General features: G+C 42.1%; 1 protein-coding gene and 1 long non-coding RNA gene across 4 annotated transcripts; one reads left to right on the top strand and one right to left on the bottom strand.

The window, feature by feature from the left end:
• Nucleotides 1-259: 259 nt before the first annotated feature.
• PCK1 (phosphoenolpyruvate carboxykinase 1) lies at nt 260-8016 on the bottom strand. 2 transcript variants are annotated; one of them, XM_021553531.4, is made up of 10 exons: nt 7801-8016; nt 7249-7512; nt 5694-5875; nt 4893-5096; nt 4372-4559; nt 3321-3483; nt 2977-3201; nt 2742-2873; nt 1899-1994; nt 260-1341 (listed from the first exon to the last, which is right to left on the bottom strand). In XM_021553531.4, exons 2-10 carry the CDS (start codon nt 7470-7472, stop codon nt 887-889), a joined length of 1869 nt encoding a protein of 622 aa, XP_021409206.1. In that variant the 5' UTR covers nt 7473-7512; nt 7801-8016; the 3' UTR covers nt 260-886. The 2 variants fall into 2 exon arrangements, with proteins under 2 accessions (XP_021409206.1, XP_021409207.1); XM_021553532.3 differs by having other exon boundaries at nt 7249-7502; nt 7801-7931.
• LOC146765743 (uncharacterized) lies at nt 4534-20923 on the top strand. Of its 2 annotated transcripts, XR_014949704.1 has the most exons (4): nt 4534-4678; nt 15341-15695; nt 15804-15945; nt 17617-20923. It is a non-coding gene; the product is annotated as an uncharacterized LOC146765743 (long non-coding RNA). The 2 variants fall into 2 exon arrangements; XR_014949703.1 differs by lacking the exon at nt 4534-4678 and having other exon boundaries at nt 12093-15695.
• The last annotated feature ends 432 nt before the right edge of the window (nt 20924-21355 follow it).

The following is a 21355-nucleotide window of genomic DNA, read 5'->3' on the forward strand; positions in this document are numbered from 1 at the left end:
GCAGTAACTAACAATGCCCAGTTATGGAGAGTGTGTCACCATCTGGATGACTGCTCACAGCTGGTATCATAATTTTTGGATCATTCTTTTGGCTTGAATTGAAGTTGCAAAGATGTGGCTTAAACCAGTTGGCTCAGGAGTAGCAGATCAACTCCAGTCAACATCTAACTTCCACATGTGCATCTCTTCCTGTGCTGTGGTATTGACAGGAGCCTCAATTTATGTGCATGCAGTTTATAAACAGCAAGAATACTGGAAATGAGGTAATATTTTGTATAAACATTTATTTTATAGTTTAAGAACAAGCCATTCAAAACATCTGGAAATCACAGGAACATGAGTAATATATAATAGCAATATCTTAAATATGCATTAGTAATATAAAGTCATCTTTCACTCTGATAGAAGTTACAACTTCATTTTTCTAAAAAGTATTTAAGACATGAAATATGTTTAGGTAATACATATATACAGCATCTAATTTTCTCTTCTCTTTCGAGTGGAGTCTGAGACTCCAGAGGTTTCTGTGATGGAAACAATGTGCTACAACTTGAAGGCTGGATTGGTTTGGATTGTATATGCAGAACGAGGCAAATAATTTACACCCATCATGGCTCTGTGTGCATGTAAGTGACAGAACAGGGGTTTCAGACCCTGTGCACGTGCACTCCCACAGCTGCTCAGCTATTCACAACAACCGATGTAGTTATAAATCATTAGGTCTGGAGTTATTTCTAGAATGTGTCTATATCCTAACTAAGCTATGACCTACTTTCATTATAACCCCCTGCCCATCAGTGTGCTGTTAAGCTTCCAGTGGTGATTTGGTAAAATGTGTTTGCCTTGTCTTAGTATGTGCAAAATGATAATTGTGGGTTTGATCAGCTTACAGCTGTTTTATCCTCATCTCTAAGGCAAGCAATTCCCTTTCTATTTCATAGGGAAGGTCAGCATTAACTTGCACTTCAAAGTATTGCTTGATTTCTTCTACCTCCTTTTCCCAGAACTCTTTAGAGATCTCAAACAGTTTGGTCAGGTTGACATCTTCTAAACCCTTCAAGTTCAAAGCAGCATCAGTGGGGATGTAACCTATGGCAGTTGGTTTGGCAGAGGCTTTCCCTTCGATTCTGTTGAACATCCACTCCAGCACACGGGAATTCTCTCCGAAGCCAGGCCACAGGAATTTCCCTTGGCTGTCTTTCCGGAACCAATTAACGTGAAAGATCCTGGGTAGTTTTGCAGCTGGACGATGGGCCATGCTCAGCCAGTGGGCCAAGTATTTGCCAAAGTTGTAGCCAAAGAAAGGCCTCATGGCAAATGGATCGTGCATAATGATTTTGCCTGTTTGAAATACAGATGGAGAAGGTAAGGGAATAAATAGCACATTTATTCTAAAGCACAAAGATTCAGATCCTCCCAGGGTTTACCCATGATCCCTTCACCACCCTTGTGAGCTTTTAAGAAACTGCACAAGCATTATCCTTGATGCACAAAAGGTACAAATGAAATTAATTGTTGTTATTAAGTTTCTTAAATCTCAGGTCAAGCAGCTTAAATGAAGATTATCTAGCAACACATTTATGCTGAGCTCCAGCAGAAGAGAAAATTTAAATTTGTTTATCCCAGACTGTAACAAGAACTCCCTGTCAAGGCTTCTGGCAACCCTGTGCCTGCATCCTGTTCTGCATGCTTGCCACCTAAGGGATTATTTTTCTTAATTTGACTTTTACAGAGAATTTGGCTGTTAATTCCAGTACAAATATTTTCTATTGTGAAAATGCACAGGTTGCAAAATTAGCTGCCAAGACTGAAATGTGAAAGAGCAGGGGGAAGGAGAGGGCAGGCAGTCCAGAGGGGCCTCCTTTTAATGCAGGTAGGCAGATTAAATTTTGATTTACCTTTGTGCTCAGCAGCTGCTGTTGCTTCAGATCTCATGGCTGCTCCTACAAATACTCCATGCTTCCAGTTAAAGGCCTCATATACAAGAGGGACACCTATAAATAACAAAATGACTTTAGTAATTAGAGGTCCAGAAACATTTTTATGACAGGTTTTGCTATCTGAGGTAGTGCTGAATGCACGTTACTGGGTAATGTATTCTAAATTTTCCTGTTTTTTTCTTTTCTTTTTTTTTTTTATCAGTTCGTTTCCTGCTCTCTTACAGCAAAGAAGTTTAAATGAATGTTTTCAAAACTGGCTACTGATTACTGAACACATCTAGTGGGAGATATCTGGGACATCAGAATCTCCAGCAGATTTTAATGGAAATAGAATCTGGTCCTGTAGCCATATTAGACTCAGATCTAGCATTACTTCTATTTCTTTTCCAACTTTAGGTGACCTTTAGCAGACTAATTAATTTTACTTCCTTTTCTTTAAACTATCTAAAACTGATTCATTTCTCTAACCATTTGCTAACTGAACTACTTAAACTACAGGAAAATTGAGACCAATGCAGCAATTTTCTATGTGTCTGCTGCCCATATTAGTGGGTCCTGCTCTCCCTCCAGCCCTTTATTATTATTATTATCTGTTTTGTGTTAACATCAAACTATTCAGACACTGAAACTCCAGTGGCTGGAAGCGTGTGTGCCAAAGGCTAACACAGAGACATTGGACTAACGTGGTTATTTCCTTGCTTTTGCAGCTGTGCAAGCAAAACCTGTGGCTATGGCCAGCTGTGTGTCAACCCTTCTGTGGCCAACACTTCAGCCTGGAAAGGTGGCTGCTGCATCTCTTACCAGCTGGTCTGCGGCCTCCAAAAATGATCCCTTCGATGGGAACGCCTTCGGGTGATTCCCACGCAGGATCCATGATGGGGCACTGCCTGGCTGGGGAGCAGAACCTGGAGTTGGGGTGAGCACAAGGTTCTCCTGCACAGAACACAGCATAAAGGTTATGACGGCAGAGTTAACTTGAATTTGTTCATTAATTTCAAAGAAAGCCAAAGAGAGGGCTGTTGTGTGGGTCAGGTACCGTTGTCTGGGGTCCAATCCTTGTTCTTCCACGAGGTCACTGTCACTCCAGCTGGCAGGGGCTCATCAATGCCTTCCCAGTAAACCCCTCCATCACTGGTTTCTGCCACGTTGGTAAAGATGGTGTTCTTGAATATGGTTTTAATAGCATTGGGGTTTGTTTTGACTGAAGTTCCAGGGGCGACACCAAAAAAGCCATTTTCAGGATTGATTGCCCTTAAGTTGCCTGGAAGTTAAATGATAAAATATAAGTAAACCATACTGATTTAATTTTATCCAGAAGTTTGTAGCACATCTTACTGCACCTACAGCAACCTGCAAAACATTCCAATTTAATTTCCATACCTTGTTCATCAAATTTCATCCAGGCAATATCGTCACCCACACACTCAACTTTCCATCCTGGCAGGCTTGGATTCATCATAGCCAAGTTAGTTTTTCCACATGCACTAGGGAATGCTGCAGCAAAGTACTTCTTTTTACCTTCTGGGTTGGTAATTCCCAGGATCTATAGAAAAATTAATGCAACTGTTAAACACAGTCTTTTTTTCTTGCACTTTTCATTTAGGAGATTGTCTCCCAGCAAGTGGAAATGATAAAATATTTAATTATGCACATTTGTTCCTACAGAAGAAGTACTGCATAATATTGTTGACAAATAACTCAAGCTGTATTTTTAAAATCAGAGTCAACTCATCTTGCCATTAGAATATCTCTAAGAAATTATTCTATTTTTTTTTAATGTTAGGTCTGCATATAATAAACATTTATTTTTATTTTGCTGATTTATTTTGCTATGTTTCTCTCTCAATACAGAAGAAAAGCAGGAAATATTATTTTGGCTGTATATGAGTGGAATGAAAGCACTTTGTGCATGGATACTCCTGCTCTTCTCAACAACCACAGATATTTTTTTTCTAAGGCTGTTCTCCCATGCCCTTTGAAATTCTTTGTTTCAGTAGTATTTTATGGTGGTAGAATGTTTAAAGGATAGCAGAAATTAAAGCCAGGAAGGTTACACAGCAGAACACCCTTAGAAAATCTGGTATTTGCAGGTTTTTGAGTGCATAGACCCCTTTATAATTTGGCCCAGTGATGATGTTCAGGCTCTGCTCAAGTACACAAAGCTGCCTATAAGAAGTCACCCTCAGAATTTCCAAACCTTGCTTGTTCTATGCCATGACAGGTCCTATTTTCAATGTTTAGTACTTGGCCTTGCAAGCAGTTTTCTGTTCCTCAGGAGCCTGGCATGTGGCAGATTCCTATCTAAAGTTACAGGACTATCCATATGAGACTAATTCCATTGATGGCCAGACGGGTGACGGATTTATGTGGCTCTAATTTGAGGTTTTAAAGGCTGTTCAAACACACAAGATTTAACAGCATAGATTTTTACCAGCATGTGCTCTGCGAGCCAGCCCTCCTCCTTGGCCAGTCTGCTGGCAATCCGGAGAGCAAAGCATTTCTTCCCCAGCAAGGAGTTTCCTCCGTAGCCGCTGCCAAAGGAAATGATCTCCCTGCGATCCGGGAGATGAGCAATCAGCGTCAGCTCCGGGTTGCACGGCCAGTTGTTGATTAATGGCTCTGCAGAACAGAATGTTGCAGTCATGAATGCAGCAATTTCCATGCTTGATCACGCTGTTGTTTCATCAGCATCGAGCTTCTGACAGCAACCCAGAGCATATGCTTCAAGGAAATCCCTGGTAAGTACTAGGGATAATGATCTCCTTTCCATCAAACTCTCACTGAGCTTTGATTCTTTTAACTGAGTTTTGAACCTAGTGCTGTTACAGAATCAGCCTAGTCTTCTGTGGTGAGGGTGTCCCACATGCAGAGGACATGCACTCATCTCCAAAACACAGCCCTGGGAATTTCCTGGGGTTTTTAATGGCTTCTGGGGTTTTTAATGGCTCTTACCTTTTAGCGGCAGAGGGCATCCAACTGAGTGAAGGCATTTTACAAACTCCCCACTGCCCAGGGCTTTCAAAACATCTGTTCCTATCCGTGTCATGATCCTCATGCTGGCCACTACGTAGGGTGAATCTGTCAGCTCGATCCCAATCTTGGACAAAGGTGACCCAATAGGCCCCATGCTGAAGGGGATGACATACATCGTACGTCCTGGAAAACAGGGAGTAGCAAGATGTGACTAAGAGCAAAACAAGGAACATTTGAAGTAACCTTTATAAACATGGAGGCTGTTTCTCAGTTATTTAAAAGCTGTTTGTCTTGTGAGATGATGTTTAAAGAGCTGCAGCTTTCTGTTTGTCTAATTGTGTAGCAAGAAGTTCTATCTTAAATGATGAAAGCAGCAGTTCAGACAGATTGTCTAGCCAGGAGTAAGGGGAGGTGAAGGCCAAGTTCCCTGTTAGTGTAAATCCCTGAACCTGGAATTATTGCTATGGATGGGAGGCCCTTCATCCTCATCTCACTTCTTATCTGCTCCTCACTTGCTGTGTGACTTCCTGAACCAAGTCACACGAATTTTTGTACTTTGTCACTTTAGGAAAACAAGAGTGCTGGAAAGAAACTGAGGACTTTCCTTGCCCAGGTATTTGGGTCTATGGGAAAGATCTGCATGAAACCTGTGGAGTGACTATTGGGGGCGTAAAGCTAAATCTTCAGCTCAAATTGTCCCTTAAAGATTACAGTAACTTGCAGCAGTAAGTGTCTCAGCATTGCTGAAAGTTCAGTGTCAATTATCTTCTTCTTGCCTACCTTGCATGCAGCCTGGGAACCTGGTGTTGAAGGCTTTCTCAAAATCTTCCTCAGACATCCAGCGCCCCAGTTGGCTTGCTCCAGTTTTAGGAATTGGAATGGTATCTCTCTGCTCTTGAGTGATGATGACAGTTTTGCTCTCAATTCTTGCCACATCTCTTGGATCAGTGAGAGCCAACCAGCTGCATTTCACCAAAAATCAGGAAATTAGACTTTTATTATCAATATAGCCTTTTTACCCTTCTGTGGGTCCACTTTAGCACAAAAAGCTACTAAAACAATGCTTTGTAAGACAAAAATTAGTGAAAAAGCAGTATAACAGATAATCTCAAAAATCAGTCAGATATATTATCTCAAAAAATTGCTTTAAGACTTTCCAGAAATCATAAAAAATTATATGGCCAAGGAAATTTTTGTTACATGTTTAATACTTCTTTGCTTCTTATCTCAGCCTTATTGTCTGTTGTTAACTTTCAGGGAAAAGTTAATCTTGTTTAATTTTCATTCTCATCAGTGTGAAGTTGTTTTGTATGGGGACCACAAAATGATGCTTCAAGCTAAGTGGATGCCAAGGAAAGTAGTTTAAGTGTTGGTATAAGTGCCAAAGGGATCAGAACCCAGCTTAGTGGATTGGCATAGTCCCTTAAATTAGAGGCATCACAAAGCAAATACTGAGTATAAGCACGATCATTAAAAGTGAAGGAGTTCATTAAAGGGGATTCTTTTTCCCCTCAGAGGAATTTTTTGCCATCTATTTACGATAGAGGGGATTGTTTTACATTTTCACCTCTCTGCATCGAAATTTTCCACGAGTATAAAAATGTTCTAGTTGTGCTGTCATAACCATCATCACTACAGCTAAGCATATAATTAACAATGAATAATTTATCTGGTGAATCTTGCCCTTTTCTCTCCCAAATAGTCTGCAAACAGATTGCCAAATTCCTGCACTTAGTTATTCAAAAGTCTTTGCAGATTTCTCCCATGAAGATCTCGTGGTTGGCAAGTAATTCTCGAGTATGCACTTGTTGTTAATATTCTCTTTTCATGTTCAGTTTGTTGGGAGAAATTATGAAATATTTGAAAAAAGTATTTGCAGAATACATTAGAGTCAAAGCTCATTGGCACGATATGAATAATGCCTGTACTGAATAATATTTGAACACCCACAGACCTATTTGAATGCCACAAAAAAGATGTGATGAATAAACTAATTGGCTAAAATAGTAGAATTCTTCAAAAGAAGATTTGCTCAATAATATTTAGCCATTGTTAATGATAAGTTGCGTAAGTCTCATGACATTATTCCAGTTCCCTGATGTAACTAATCAACAGAGAAAATGTACAGTTGATAGTCCAACTGAATAATATGCTTTATGCTAATTTTTAGAGGAAAAAGTTTGCTTTTCCTGAGTATTTCACTATGTAAGCAAAAGTTCCAAAATGTTCATGGAAAGCAAATATTGGAGAGTTATAAGAAGTTTTTTAAGTAAACAGGATAGAAAATGAATTTTCCAATTCTGAGATGATACTTGACTTCGTTTAGGCTACTCACCAGTTCTCATACTTTCTCAGCTTCTTGATCATGCCTTGTTGTACCATGATGTCCAGAAGTTTTCTGTTCTCTTCTTCTGAGCCATCACAGATGTGAATGCACTCAGGCTGGCACAGCTTGGCACTGGTCTCGATGAAATCCCTCGCTTCTGGAGGCAGACTCTCCCAATCCCCCTGGACAACCTTGGGCATGACGCTCATGTCAGTTTTCAACTGTGGGGGCATTATTGAAGCTGTTGTGGATCTCGTTGATGGCTGTAAAATACTGATCACAATCAAAAATCAAATAGATTAGGTGTGTTAGCTTACTGTACGAAATCAAATAATTAGGTGTGTTAGCTTACTGTACGTTCTAACCAGCATCACAAAGCCTAACAGCATATAACTCGAAGAATTTGCAATGGACTTGATTATGTACTGCTTTAAAATCAAGGTAGGGAATTTGCTAATTTCAACGTGGAAAAAATAGAGGCCATTCTACTAATTTAACATGGGAAAAATAGAGACCATTCTACTAATTTAACATGGGAAAAATAGAGGCCATTCTACTTACTGTCTATGGAAGCTGGAGCTGGATGCCAGAGAGAATTTTGCTGTAGCTTTCAGTTGAGCCCGTTTCGCTTGCTTTGGAGCTCTCTTGCAATTGCTGGTTCCAAGGATGGACCTCCTCCCTTAAATATTCTTCATGGTAGTGTCCATCCCACCAGTTGGGGTGAAGGAGGCTTGTCCTTTACATCATCACTGCATGTGTCTTGGGACAGTGCCACTGACATTGTCATCATGCAGAGTTGTCAACAAAGCAGCCCTGGCGGGGTAATCATTTAACAGGCTTGATTAATGAATGTTGAAAGCGGAGGTTCTTAGCCCCTGGATTTGCTGTTTTGAAGCACTTACAAAATTTAGCAGTTTAACCAAACTTTGATCCATTTTGGCTTTGAAATCAAAGACGTCATAACTTCTTGGTGTGTGTGGGAAAGGTTGAGTACAAAGAGTTTCTGGAACCAGGAACACGGAGGTCATGCACAGAGGCAAAGTACAGCTGGCACATTTTGTAGGCAGATGGTCACTAGCTGGCTGTGAAGTGGAGGCTCGTCCAAGAAGTGTTTACTCACATTGGGAACATTACCTGATCTGGGTATAAAGTTCATCAGTGAGCACCGACAGGCCTGAATAACCACTACATAGGGCCCACAGCTCTTATTTGTGTCTATGCAGTTCTAAAAAAATCCCTAGCAACATAAATCTAAGTGTTGGGGTTCCTTCAGTGCAGGCAAGGAAGTTTTTCTTTATGGCTTGTTTTAGGCTCTTGCAAACGGAACAGTTATTTCCTATTGCTACAACTGCAGAAGAGGCAGAACAGCAATAATTAACCTCCTCTTTCAAATATTGTGCTTTATTTTACCTGGAGTTTTATGGGGGGAAGTATCATAAAATATAAACCCATCCCTAAATTAGTACTCGGAGCAAAAACACAGACCTGCTGTGGAGTGGGGCTGCACACTGTTGTTCTGTGGGTGAAGGTGCACATACACAGAGCTGAGTCTGTATCTGTGTCAGTCGTGGCAGTATCTGATATCAACAGCCACTACTACTCATAATTCTGAATTCTCAGTGTGATATCAGACACTTGAGTGTGATCTCAGACACTTTGAGCTCTTGTCTCTGTTTCTGCAGGCCTGTCTTTAGCTTCCCCTATTCCATTTTAGACAATTGTTTGTCCATGCAGTCTGGGTGTGTGAAGACTGAAGTATTTCAGACAAACAGAACTGTAGAAATAACCCTGCTGCCATTTCCTCTCCTTCTATTTAGACCCAGGCTTAGCAAAGCATCTGGAGCCTGGATAAGGTGATGCTTTTGTGCCAACTTGTCACTTTTTTGTATTGATGGGGTTTTTACCATGCTTGTCATTGGTAGTTTGCAGAAGAGGGAAATCTGGGATTCCCAGCTAAGTTTAAGGAAGCTCTGAAAAGCAACAAAATTGACTTATCTTGTATAAAGGGTGTTCACAACGCTGCTGTTGCTCAGGTTTGTGAGGCAGTTGGATGTTCCCAGCAAGGTTCTTGATGGGGCAGCCAGCAGTGACTTACAACCCACAAAAGGCCAGGCTGGCAGAGCAGCAGGGATCAGGATTGTAGCTCACCTTCCCACCTGCAAGTCTAAAATACTGCAGATCTGACTCTCCTACTGCAGGGACATCCCCTGGGACTGTACCCTCTATCTTCCCTGCAAAGCCTTTTATTATGTTTTGTAAATAAGGGAAGAAAATAGTGAAGTAAGAGGGGCTGTCCTTGCTGCATGGCAAGACCAAACATTCCTGAAAAGGAAAACAAAAATCTGGTGGGATTAGAGCTGTTAAAGCCTGCTTCAGATAGGGCTGTGATATAAGCAAAGATAAAATCCAAAGCCAATTTAATAATGGCAAAGCTGGTGTTCGTCTTCAGAGTCCACATACTGTGTCACTGGTGGAGCTGATGAGAAATATTTTCCTTTTAAAACATGTCATAAAGTACCTTCATTAAAAATATAATGGAGCATTATCTTTAATAATACTAGGCAGAGCTCTTTTTTAGAGAAGTAAAAAAAAATGGAATGCTTTTTGCTGGCTAGGTAAGTCAGTGTACATATAAATAACTGAGAGTAAGCCAGCAATGCCCAGTTGTCAGGAAGACAGTAGAGCAGGAAATTATCATATTGCAGCACAAATAAAATCAGAAGAAAAGCTTACATACAACAGTGTAATACAGCAGAATTAGTCCTAGTGTCTCTAGGTTTTGAGAGAAGGAAAAAATTCCCAAACCCAGAGCATTAATTTCTGCCAATTAAATTACAGTCAGGCAGGTGTTGTGCAAATTTTCTAACACTGCAATCCTAACCTCCCACAATCTTGCTATACAAACTGTGGGCTTCTCTTGAGAAGACACTAAACATGCCAAATTGGTGGCACTGTGTTATGAACATATGTCCATTAAAAATCACATTAAGGATTCCAAATGTTTTTCATTTGTGATGGCAGCAGGGCTCGAGTACAGATGTCCACTGGGAATTCTAGACACTTCAGCATCAAATTACTTGTATTTAGGTAACACCTCCCATCAGAGGATCTCAAAGCATATCACAAACACACAGTAAGCCTCAAGCCCCTATATAAAACACACATAGTATTTGGTGCAATGAAATAACTGGAGCATATGCAAATCAAGGCCAGGATATTTTTTCAAGAATCTTCTCATTTAGCGATTCAGCTTTTCGAAAGCCAACAGAAGGCATTAAAGGTTTTATGTGAAGATAGTGAATTCTCATAACACCCACTGTTTCCCACATAAAAACCCAGATGTAGCACTTCCAATGGCTCAGTTACAGTGGTCTTGAGGTGTCACCCAGTACCAGTGGGTGCTGCTGTCTGGATTCAGTTTCTGGAAGATTTCACAAATGGCAAACGTGAGAGGTAGTATGGGGAAATGTAAAGCCTTTAAAAAAAGAGTTTACTTTAATGTAAAGTTTATTTTCCATTTAAATGAGAAGCCTTTTTTAGTAATAACTGCATTATAATGCTCATCTAATAGCTGATACGATTTCTTCTGATTGAACTTTTTTTGGCACTTTTTCTCTGTGCTTCTTGACACTTGAATGTGATGCTTATCAGGTGCCTTCTTGGAAGCTGTCAAATCATTTAAATGTGTGTGAATCTGACATTTCAAGATGACAGCGTTCAACAAGTGCCTTGAAAGGAGGGGGTTTAGGATGTTTGCTTTGATGGACACTATTCAGGTTGCTCAAAACAAGTTTTTGAGCACTTCAGGTTTCACATATTTACTAGGACTCAAAAAATGTAAAGGTTTTAAATGCTCAGAAAAAGTGTCATTAGGAAGCTTAACTCATCACTACAAAGCAAAGTGCAACAAAGCTCTCACAGTGAGATCTGAAAGTTGTTAATGGCATATAATAATACTCAGAAATTCTACTTCCCTCCCATTGCTAATTCTAGTACATATTGTCACCTCCAAGGAGTTTGTCACTTGGGTATTTTGCTATAAAATTGTAGGTTTTTTAAAGATTCTCTGAGCTGCTCTACTAACGGAAGAGCACTGCCTCTGGATTGCTATTTCTGTGGTGTTTTGCTCAGATGACACCGAGCACCCTCTGACAGCTGCTGGACTGGATGCCACAGAGTCCAGACCCAAGGGCAGCCCTTGCAATCTCAGAGAGAGCAGGGCAGGGATCATTCTCTCAACTTCCAAAAGAAAACGTGAACCGTGCAAATTGTCTGCAGTTGCAAAAGAGTCTGTGAGCGAGCCAAGTGCTTGTTCCAGACCCTGCGCAGCGCCGGGCGATATTTCCGCCCCACAGCCCCGCTCCTGCAGGCGGCTCTGAGGCACTGACCCACTGCAGTGGGCAGGGGGCCCTGGGCATTGACCCACTGCAGCGGGCTGGGGGCCCTGGGCACTGACCCACTGCAGGAGGGCTGGGAGCCCTGGGCACTGACCCACTGCAGTGGGCTGGGGGCCCTGGGCATTGACCCACTGCAGTGGGCTGGGGGCCCTGGGCATTGACCCACTGCAGGAGGGCTGGGGGCCCTGGGCACTGACCCACTGCAGTGGGCTGGGGGCCCTGGGCACTGACCCACTGCAGGAGGGCTGGGGGCCCTGGGCACTGACCCACTGCAGTGGGCTGAGGGCCCTGGGCATTGACCCACTGCAGTGGGCTGGGGGCCCTGGGCATTGACCCACTGCAGTGGGCTGGGGGCCCTGGGCACTGACCCACTGCAGGAGGGCTGGGGGCCCTGGGCATTGACCCACTGCAGTGGGCTGGGGGCCCTGGGCACTGACCCACTGCAGTGGGCTGGGGGCCCTGGGCACTGACCCACTGCAGGAGGGCTGGGGGCCCTGGGCACTGACCCACTGCAGCGGGCTGGGGGCCTGCTGCATGTGCTGTGCACTCTTCTCCACATGTGCTGTGCACTCTTCTCCACATGTGCTGTGCACCCTTCTTCACATGTGCTGTGCACTCTTCTCCACATGTGCTGTGCACTCTTCTTCACATGTGCTGTGCACCCTTCTCCACATGTGCTGTGCACCCTTCTTCACATGTGCTGTGCACTCTTCTCCACATGTGCTGTGCACTCTTCTCCACATGTGCTGTGCACCCTTCTCCACATGTGCTGTACACTCTTCTCCACATGTGCTGTGCACTCCACGTGTGCTGTGCACTCTTCTCCACATGTGCTGTGCACCCTTCTTCACATGTACTGTGCACTCTTCTCCACGTGTGCTGCGTGAACCGTGAGACCGAGCCCCTGCCACCAGCCACAACAGGTAGCAGCAAACTGGGGACACAGTGCTTCACCTCCTGCTCACCTCCGTTCCAGCCCTAACCCACACAGGATTGGGCAGATTGTAAGCTATGCTGTTTGTGGATCCCTACAAAATGTCATTTTTTTTGCACATGTTCAAAATGAAGTGGCTTGTTCTGATGGTGGAGGAGTGGGAAAAAATACACAGATTTATCACGATTAGACTGTACTTCCATTAACCTGCCCAACATTTTCAGCTTGACAACAGACATTTCTCAAAATACATGGAAGCAAATTTCAGCAGCCAGGAAGATGCACTGGTGCATTTTAAAGTCTCTAAACAAAGTCACCAACCTTTGATGCTTCATTTAGTAACAGCTCAAGTGCTCAATCCTGAGTTATATTTTAGGGAAAGTCCTGATTGTGACACAGTGCATGCCAAGGCTGACATTACACCATGGGCACACTGGTTTCTTGTTTGTTGTTCTTCTTTGGCAGATGAAATAGTTATTATTGTTATTATTATTACTTTATTTTTAAACTCACTTTTACAGGTTCAGCTCTGGAGATGGGATTGAGACATGTAATTTCAATTTTGATAAGCCGTCATCCCTCTAGAACTATTTCTTGAGGTGTGAATCTAATCTGGGGACTCTTCCTAAAGGAACATTGTCATAAAAAAAACCAAAAAAAAACCCCTGTCAAGTTTCAGTGTGACTATGTGAGTAATGGGCTCTGTAGCCACTGGTACCTGACCAGTGGCCAGGTATGTGTAATTCTGTTCACTTAGGAGCTCTTCTCATCTGCTTTAGGTCTCAGTCATTTCGAGAGTTTGGGCCCACCAAGTCTTTGATTGATTTTACCCAAGCCACAACAGAATTATGATTTTTGCATGGTTACTGCAGGGTTTTTTTGCTGGATGAACAGCAGAACCACAGCCAGGAGAGAAGGGGACAAACTGTACTACCCAGAGTGAAAACCAGTCAGCAAAAGATTAGTGTTTCCCTTTGCCTTTCAGCACCTGCTCTGCTCAGTGCCACAAAGCCCAGATGGCTCCAAATCCAGTTTGCAAATAAAAATGGTTACCCTTTCTGGAGTGAAATCCCTTTACCACAGAGGTGTGTGTTTGCAGCTGTCAAGGACTTCCTGCTTCCTACTTGGGTAGGGAACAGACAAATCCTTGTACATGAGTTCAAGTGCCTCTTGTTCAAGAGTGTCTGCTTCCTGTGGATGACTGGTGCTCTGCTAACTGTGCCCTTTTGCAGAGACTTCACCTCCTCAGGCCTAAAGAAATGACATGGAAGCACCTTTTTACATTCTAAATTTGTTTTTTTTCTCTAGGATGGGACAATCCTGGCTCCCCTGGCTCCTTTCTCTTGCATGCTGTTCATTGTTTCTCTGTGGTGCTTTGTCTGCTGGCAGCACTGTACTGGCAGTTGTCCTTTCAGGGTTACCCAGCTCTACCTGTGCAATGGACTTTTTCTCTTTTCTTTAAATTCTCCCATATACCTTTGCTCTCCTTTTTCTTTTTACTTCAGTCCCTTTTTACATGCAGTCTGACCCACTGGTCACAGTTCTGTACATCCTTCTTGAGTCGACTCCTTTGAAGAAGGATGACTTTAGCCATTAAGAGTGGGGCAGATTTTGAAGGTTTAGGTTCTGTTTCTTCCTCTGCTATGGGTTTCCCATTTGACTTTGGACATGTAACTACATCCCCAAGCCTTTATTATTCCTAGGAAGGGGGTTGGGAGGTGACAATTCCAATTTATCCCTGCTATGAATTCTGCTAGTTTGGTTGATACTTCCCAGCTAGAGAAGTTTAAAACCTAATTAAACATGATCATTATCTCTTCTCATTTTTGTCTGTGCCACAGACAGTCCCTGCTGGGTTCTCTCTAGGTTACTGTAATGCAAATAGTAAGTTCTTACTTGAAACTAAAAGCATTTACTATAAACTGTTTTCTCATTCAATAGCAAAAAGCAACAACTTGGGTTAAACCATGTTTTTCTGTTTCAAGTGAGATTTGTTCCATACTTTTTCCCCAGGAAAACAGCTTTGATTAATATTTCAAGCATTTTAGAACACTAAAAGCCAAACAACAGGATAGAAAAGCTGATTATGCAGAAATGAAAACCAAGCTACATCTAAAGGTCAGAAGGCAAATATGCCTATGTCAAGCACTACATGCCTTTTGGTTCTTGAACCTGGCAGCTGGAGGAAAATCAACATTGCACAAAAACCAATAATCCTTGTAACAAATCTTCTGTTTACTGGAAAACTCTTATGTAAGTGTTAACAGGTCAGGTGAAATCCTATATACTGTACACTTCTGCTTAGCACCATTCTAAGAGGCAGAAGACAACACCAGTGGACAACAATGGGATTTTTTCAATGTAAAAGGCACTTTTGTTTGGTCAGTGTAAATGGTTCCTACCAGACAAATGCCACAATTATGATTATTTCTACAAACACTCAGTAAGGAGACCAGGAGATCAACTGGACCCTGGAAATCATGCTTTTTTTCCTTATGCTTTTAGGAAGACAGAAGTCTAACTGCTATATGTGCATCTTTGACTGACCATCTGTAACTGTCTCTAAATTTACTGATTCAGGATGATATACGTGCATATGAATATTGTTTATGTAAAGAGAAGTTTCTTGCATGTGTGCTTAAACCACGATGTACAAATGAATGGCAATCAACTTGCATTCTACAAATAAAATCAAAAACCCCGTGCACTTGCTAACCTTGCAGAGTTCAGTTATTTGCTCTTAATAGCACTAAGTACCTTTTTATTTTAGGTGGAGCATAGATGTTCTCTGCCCAGAAAACCTTAAACAAAAGGCAGATATGAATGACAGATCAAGAGAGTTTCAGTTTGTAGAGGCAGCTCTGAATGGAGTAATAACCATGATTCACAAAACGTGTCACCCAGGTATTCTCATCTGCTTTCTAGACACTGCCTTGTCTTGATGTTTTAAGTTACAAGAACGATAAAATTGACTTTGTTTCTTACAGGAGCAGAAAAGATGTACAACTTAGCCTACTATACCATATTTCTATTACCAATTTCTGATGGAGAGGACCGGGGCTATCAGGTTGTGGACTTTAAGTGATGGTTTAAGACTGTAGCAGTGCTGAAAACTAAGATTTAAGGTATTTCTGTGGATAAATATCATGGACTACACTGCCTGCTGTTCAGTGACATGACACACTAATATACAAGTTGTTAAATACACCCTTAAATTTTCTTGATTTCTTTAGATTTTTGAATTAAGAAGTTGATTTGGAGTCCTCAGGAAGTTTAATGCCCAAGAGGATTTGTCAACTGAGCTGGAAAAATGTGCACAGGAGCCCACTGCTCTTCTGAATGCACCACCTGCCTCCTTACTGCTGATTTTGCAAGGTTTAACGTGTACTTGGTGCACTTGGAAGCAGAATTTGAACTCCTCTGGGTTTCTACATCTCACTCACAGATTTATTAGAACAATCATTTAATAGTCTCATTCTTCAGTGATCCTATTAACTTCCAAGTTTTGGTGTCTGTTCAGCTGTGCACAAAGAGCTGTTCTCAGAACTGTTTTCCTGATTAAAGATTAACAGTGTGATAAAAGAAGGAAACATGGGCATCCTTGGAGTTTGTTTCTTACATCAGCAGGGTTAAACCTTTACTATCTTTTCTCACTGTGTATCTTCTATCTGTGTTTGGCAATCAAATTCTGCACAGCTCCAGCACGTTTCCCCCAGTTTAGTCAAAACAAGAGGAAAACTTTCTGCCTTTTCAACTTTTAACTCTTCCACCCCTGCACAAAGAGCAACAGAAACCTGTAATAACTAACTAAGGCGAGTTGTATTAAAAACTTTCTTTGCTCTCTGTTGGATTAAAGAGTATTCTGTAAAAACAGTGGAAATCACTGAGGTGTAGTTAACTGTATAACCACACTAATGTCTTTTGAAATGGAATAAGTGATCTGCTTCTCAACAAACATCCTTCTTCCAAACAGATCCAGGCACGCAGCTCTGCTGTTTGCCACAAGGAGCAAATTGTGTATTAGTGGATGGCAGGATTGTTTCTAAATATATCATAATGTTAGATGAAACAGTTAATAGACAAATTGCAATTATGGTTAATAATTTTTAGACCACTTCCCTGACTTGTGTCTAGGCAATCAATCATCCCTGGTACTTTCAGGGCCAATAAGCTTATGTTAAATACTTTCCCATTTATATATCCCACATTTGTACTCTATTAGGTCTTGTTTTTTTGTCATGCTATATAATTATAATAATTTACAGTATGGAGCAGGATTTTAAAAGCATAGACAATACTTGAAATCATTAAGTCTTTTAACTTAATAGGAGTTGCTTTTGTACTGCTGAAAGAATCACTCATATTTGCAGAAATTATTTGTCTCCTCCAAGTCAAGATGAGCACTGGAGAGAGAAAAGCCTGGCTTTCCCCATGCCTTAGGCACAACCCAAATTTAGCTGATCCTGCATGAACAGCACAGTCCAAGCACTGTGCCCTGAGACAGCTCTGCAGCTCTGCTCACCCTCCTCTTTGCATGAGAAGTGGTAATTTATAGCCTGCCTAGACACTAGTCAATCAATACCCTCCAGCATGATTTCCATCTGGCTTTGCTTTGCTGTGCTCCCATCTTCTCTCTGCTTCAGGGATTCAGCAAGGAAACAAGGAGGACTGTATGTTCTGATGTTCTTGGGTCTGAAGTCTAACTAGTTTTTTTATATGACTGTAGCAATAGGGAGCAGAGAATTGTGTTCTTTGGGGCAGGCAAGAAATCCAAATCAGATTTAAATCCTAAGTGATGTCTGCTAAAACAAACTGTAGCTTTCACCTCTGGACCAGAGGTCTGGAGAAAAAAATAAAAATTAATAATATTCTTCTTTGAGTGATCAAACTCTATATTTTCTCCTGAGAATATTCCAGGCCAGCACTGAAGCGCTGACTTAATTCTGAATCTGCAAGATTCAGTTGCTTAGAACAGCATCAAAAAGAACATAACTTTTTATCTCACTCATTAGCTGATAGGCTTCCTTTTTTTTTTTTTAAATTAAGGTTTTTGGTGGTCTCTGAAGAAATGCTTCCTATTTGTGAAAGTGGGACACTAAAGGAACAAGGAGCACCAGAAAATACAGCAAAAAGACTTCAACAACTTAGTGATAGCTTCAAGACCTGGGCAACATTTAAAGGAGCCAGATGAATTAGAAGATTGTAGAAGTATCTCCGCTCTCTCTGAAGCAGGTGACGGTGCTGAAGGAGGTTATCTGGTGCTGTCATTATTAAGAGGGGCAATATCTCACTGCAAAAGAGGTGCTGAAGGTAGCGATTGTCCCCGGGGTAGGAGGACAGGGAAGGCGTGCACGCTTGCAGCCCGGCGCTAAGGCGCACACACCGCTGACAGGTGCGGTGTGAACGCGACACTTACTTGGAAACAAAAGTGAGACATTGGTGGAAAGTGAAAATGGAAAACGTTCCAGATGCCAAGTGGAAAATGATATTAAAGCTGTCAAAATAAGTCACAACAAAGACTGGGTTTTCTTCTAGACTAACAGGAGTCATGTTCTGGAGAAGAATGGAGGTTTCAGCTACAAGGTGGAGTGTCAAACAATTATGAGCATTGGAGGTTAAATGTGAACCTATTTGTTTTGGGGTTTTATGCTTTGGTCTCTTTATTTTTCCTTTTTCTCTTTCAAGTGCACTGCAGCATTCCTGATTTACTCTACAGTTTGTGGACAGGTCAAAAATGTGTGAATAAATCCTACTGTCACTGTGTCACATAGTTATCTATTCTGGGCCTAATTCCAAGCCCTGTTAAGTTGATGGCAATCCTTCCATTGGCATCAGAGTACTGCAGTTTAGAACCTGTGATGGAGGTGCAAAGCATCACTAGAGATAGCCTCTGCAGTCATCCAAAGTGAGTTTCTGAAACACAGTAAGGGAAGCAAACCTTGAACTACATTCAAGGTCAAATATGCTTTATGTGTATGGTAATGGAGCTTTTAAAATAGACAGCTCCACCTAGCATGCATTAAATATCTTAAATATTATAAAAGACATTATTCAGATTTAAGACTGACAATCTGAACAGATAACCCAGTATTTTACTTTAAAAAATCAGCTGCACTGTTTATACTTGGGTGGAAAACCACAGATCAGAATAAAGTTTGCTGTGTTTCCTTAGTGCAGCCAAGGAAATTTATTCTGCTGATTGAGGATTTTACTTGTCCATGTATTCACTTCCATGCACTGGTAGATTCTTATCAGCAATTTATCTGCAATTTTTGTGGCTTTATGTAATGTTACTTAAGCACAAGAAAATGTGCCTACATTAAATTCCTTATGCTCCTTATGAAATACTCCTAACAAACAATAATTCATTTTGAGTGTTTACCCCCCAAAGTATAATTATTACTTAAAATATAAAATACATCTGTATTCTTTCGTGATAGACTTTTCATGCAGGCTGTTGATGTGTTAGAAAGAACCAGACTCCCAGAGGAGTGGATAGAAGCTTGATTGCAGCTAGAGATAGACAATGCAGCAGCAGCAGTAACTGGAGACTGTTCACACAACACACCATAATGGCCATTATGGATCTGTTAACCTCTAGTGTGTCAAAACCTACTCAGAAACTGGCTGAATTCGTAAATTGCTGATCCAAGTGGTTCCTTTAAATTCAGCAAAAACTGAACTGAAGGGCTGTTCTGCATTTGAGCTATAAATCCTTGGAAATATCGGTTAATAATGGAAATAATGACAGACCTTTACTGTAGCTGCATGGATGGTGCTGGTATTAATAATGCAGAAGTTCAAGGCAGGACAACTCTTAGAAGTTGATGACTGCTGAAGTGCAGAAAACCTCATTAAAGCAACCTAAATGATGGTGTATTATTATAAAAACTTTTTTCCTACAGTGCCCTTCAACTATCATAATTGCACAGTATATGGAGCAACTTGAAAAGATTTAGAAATCTGTAAGAAGTAAAATCTCTGGCCACAGTTACTGGCAGCCTAATTATGTAAATACATTGTGTACTCTGCATCCTGTTCTTTAGTTTTGAGAGCCCGTGCATTTGTGGATGATGAATAATGTGGTGTCTAACCAAAATATCAGCACTAAATTGCTGGAATAGATATTCAGCCTTAAATAATTGCTTTGGATTTGTGTTGATTTCAAGCAGTAGAATAGTTATGACTAACTTGCAGTTGTTAAATGTAAACATGTTTTATTATTTTTGCATTTAAGATTTTACAGAACTGTGGATAGGAGTGGTTGTTGTCAAGGATTTGGGATTTTCACTTGATGTCTCTGAGGATGAGGTCTAATTACTCCACCTCATCTGAGGGTACTGTTCAAAGTCCAGTGGAGTGGGTTGCCATTTGTGCTACAGATATTTCATAAATACCAGTTGTACTGGGTTACTTCCACAGACAAGGAAAGCCACCACTTGGTTTGGGGGTTTGGTTAGTGTTTGATAATTCAGTTTAACAGGATCCAGACCACACTGGGCTGCAGTCCCTGTGCAATGTACTGTACCCTGCAATGCAACGAGCTAATATTTAGAGGTAAAGCTCCAAATTTAACGTCTGCACTGGCATGTAATAGAGTATTCAAAGTAAGTGGGTTTTATAAAACATTTGATGGCTGGAAATTACTAGTCTAGAAGGGTACACAAGATTAAATGTTAAGTCACTCAAACAGTGCAAGTTTACCTCAAAGACATTTTCACAATGCCTTTGGAGAAAGAAGTATTTCAGCTTGTTCTCACTGAATAACCAATCCTGGCCTAAGGTACAGTGTAATGATGCTTATACATCGCTCCACTGCCTCTGCAAAGCCACTTGAGCCAATTTTGTACAACACTTGTGTGGCGGCAGCATCAGGCGGCCCTTCAGTGGCACTCCAGCACAGGGCTCCCGGCTGGAGGCTTTCCGTCGCAGACACACAGCGAGTGCTTCAGACATTTCCCAAGTGGAGAAACCAATTGAGCTCAGCCCCGTGGTCTCCAGCCAAGTGGGAGCAGAAGGTTAAGAGCCTACAATTAAGGCCGAGAGATCTTCGTCTTCGCTCAGGGGGTGAGAAAACGGCAGATGCTCTGACAGGGCTTGCCATGCGTGGAGACCGAGGAGCGCCTGGTGCATTTGGAGGGAAACCTGCGCAGGTTCGGGGCTTTGTGTTTTGTAGGGAATTAACAGGTGAGAAGCAGCTGTTCCCCAAAAGCTGCTACCCACGAGTGGGCTCCCACAGCAGCACAGGGAGGCAGAGGACGGCCGTGCCGAGGTGCACGGCAGGCGCTGAGCCCCTTCCCTGCCACCTCCCCTTGCGGGCAGCACGGGCCTGGCCCAACAGCCCGGGGGACCGGCCAGGAGCAGGGCTGGGGCTGCTCCTGAATGCCTGTGGTGTGCCCTCGTGTTTGACCTCGAACAGCATGGCTCCACAGGCTGCGGGGCCTTAGGGCTGCAGGAGAACCAAGGCACGAAAGGGTCACATTTAACCTCGAACAGCATGGCTCCACAGCCTGTGGGGCCTTAGGGCTGCAGGAGAGCCAAGGCACAAAAGGGTCACGTTTAACCTCAAACAGCATGGCTCCGCAGCCTGTGGAGCCTTAGGGCTGCAGGAGAGCCAAGGCACGAAAGGGTCACATTTAACCTCGAACAGCATGGCTCCGCAGCCTGTGGAGCCTTAGGGCTGCAGGAGAGCCAAGGCACGAAAGGGTCACGTTTAACCTCAAACAGCATGGCTCCACAGCCTGTGGAGCCTTAGGGCTGCAGGAGAGCCAAGGCACGAAAGGGA

This window comes from Lonchura striata, chromosome 20 (genome assembly GCF_050655825.1).
Source record: "Lonchura striata isolate lonStrDom1 chromosome 20, ASM5065582v1, whole genome shotgun sequence".
Lineage (NCBI taxonomy): Eukaryota > Metazoa > Chordata > Aves > Passeriformes > Estrildidae > Lonchura > Lonchura striata.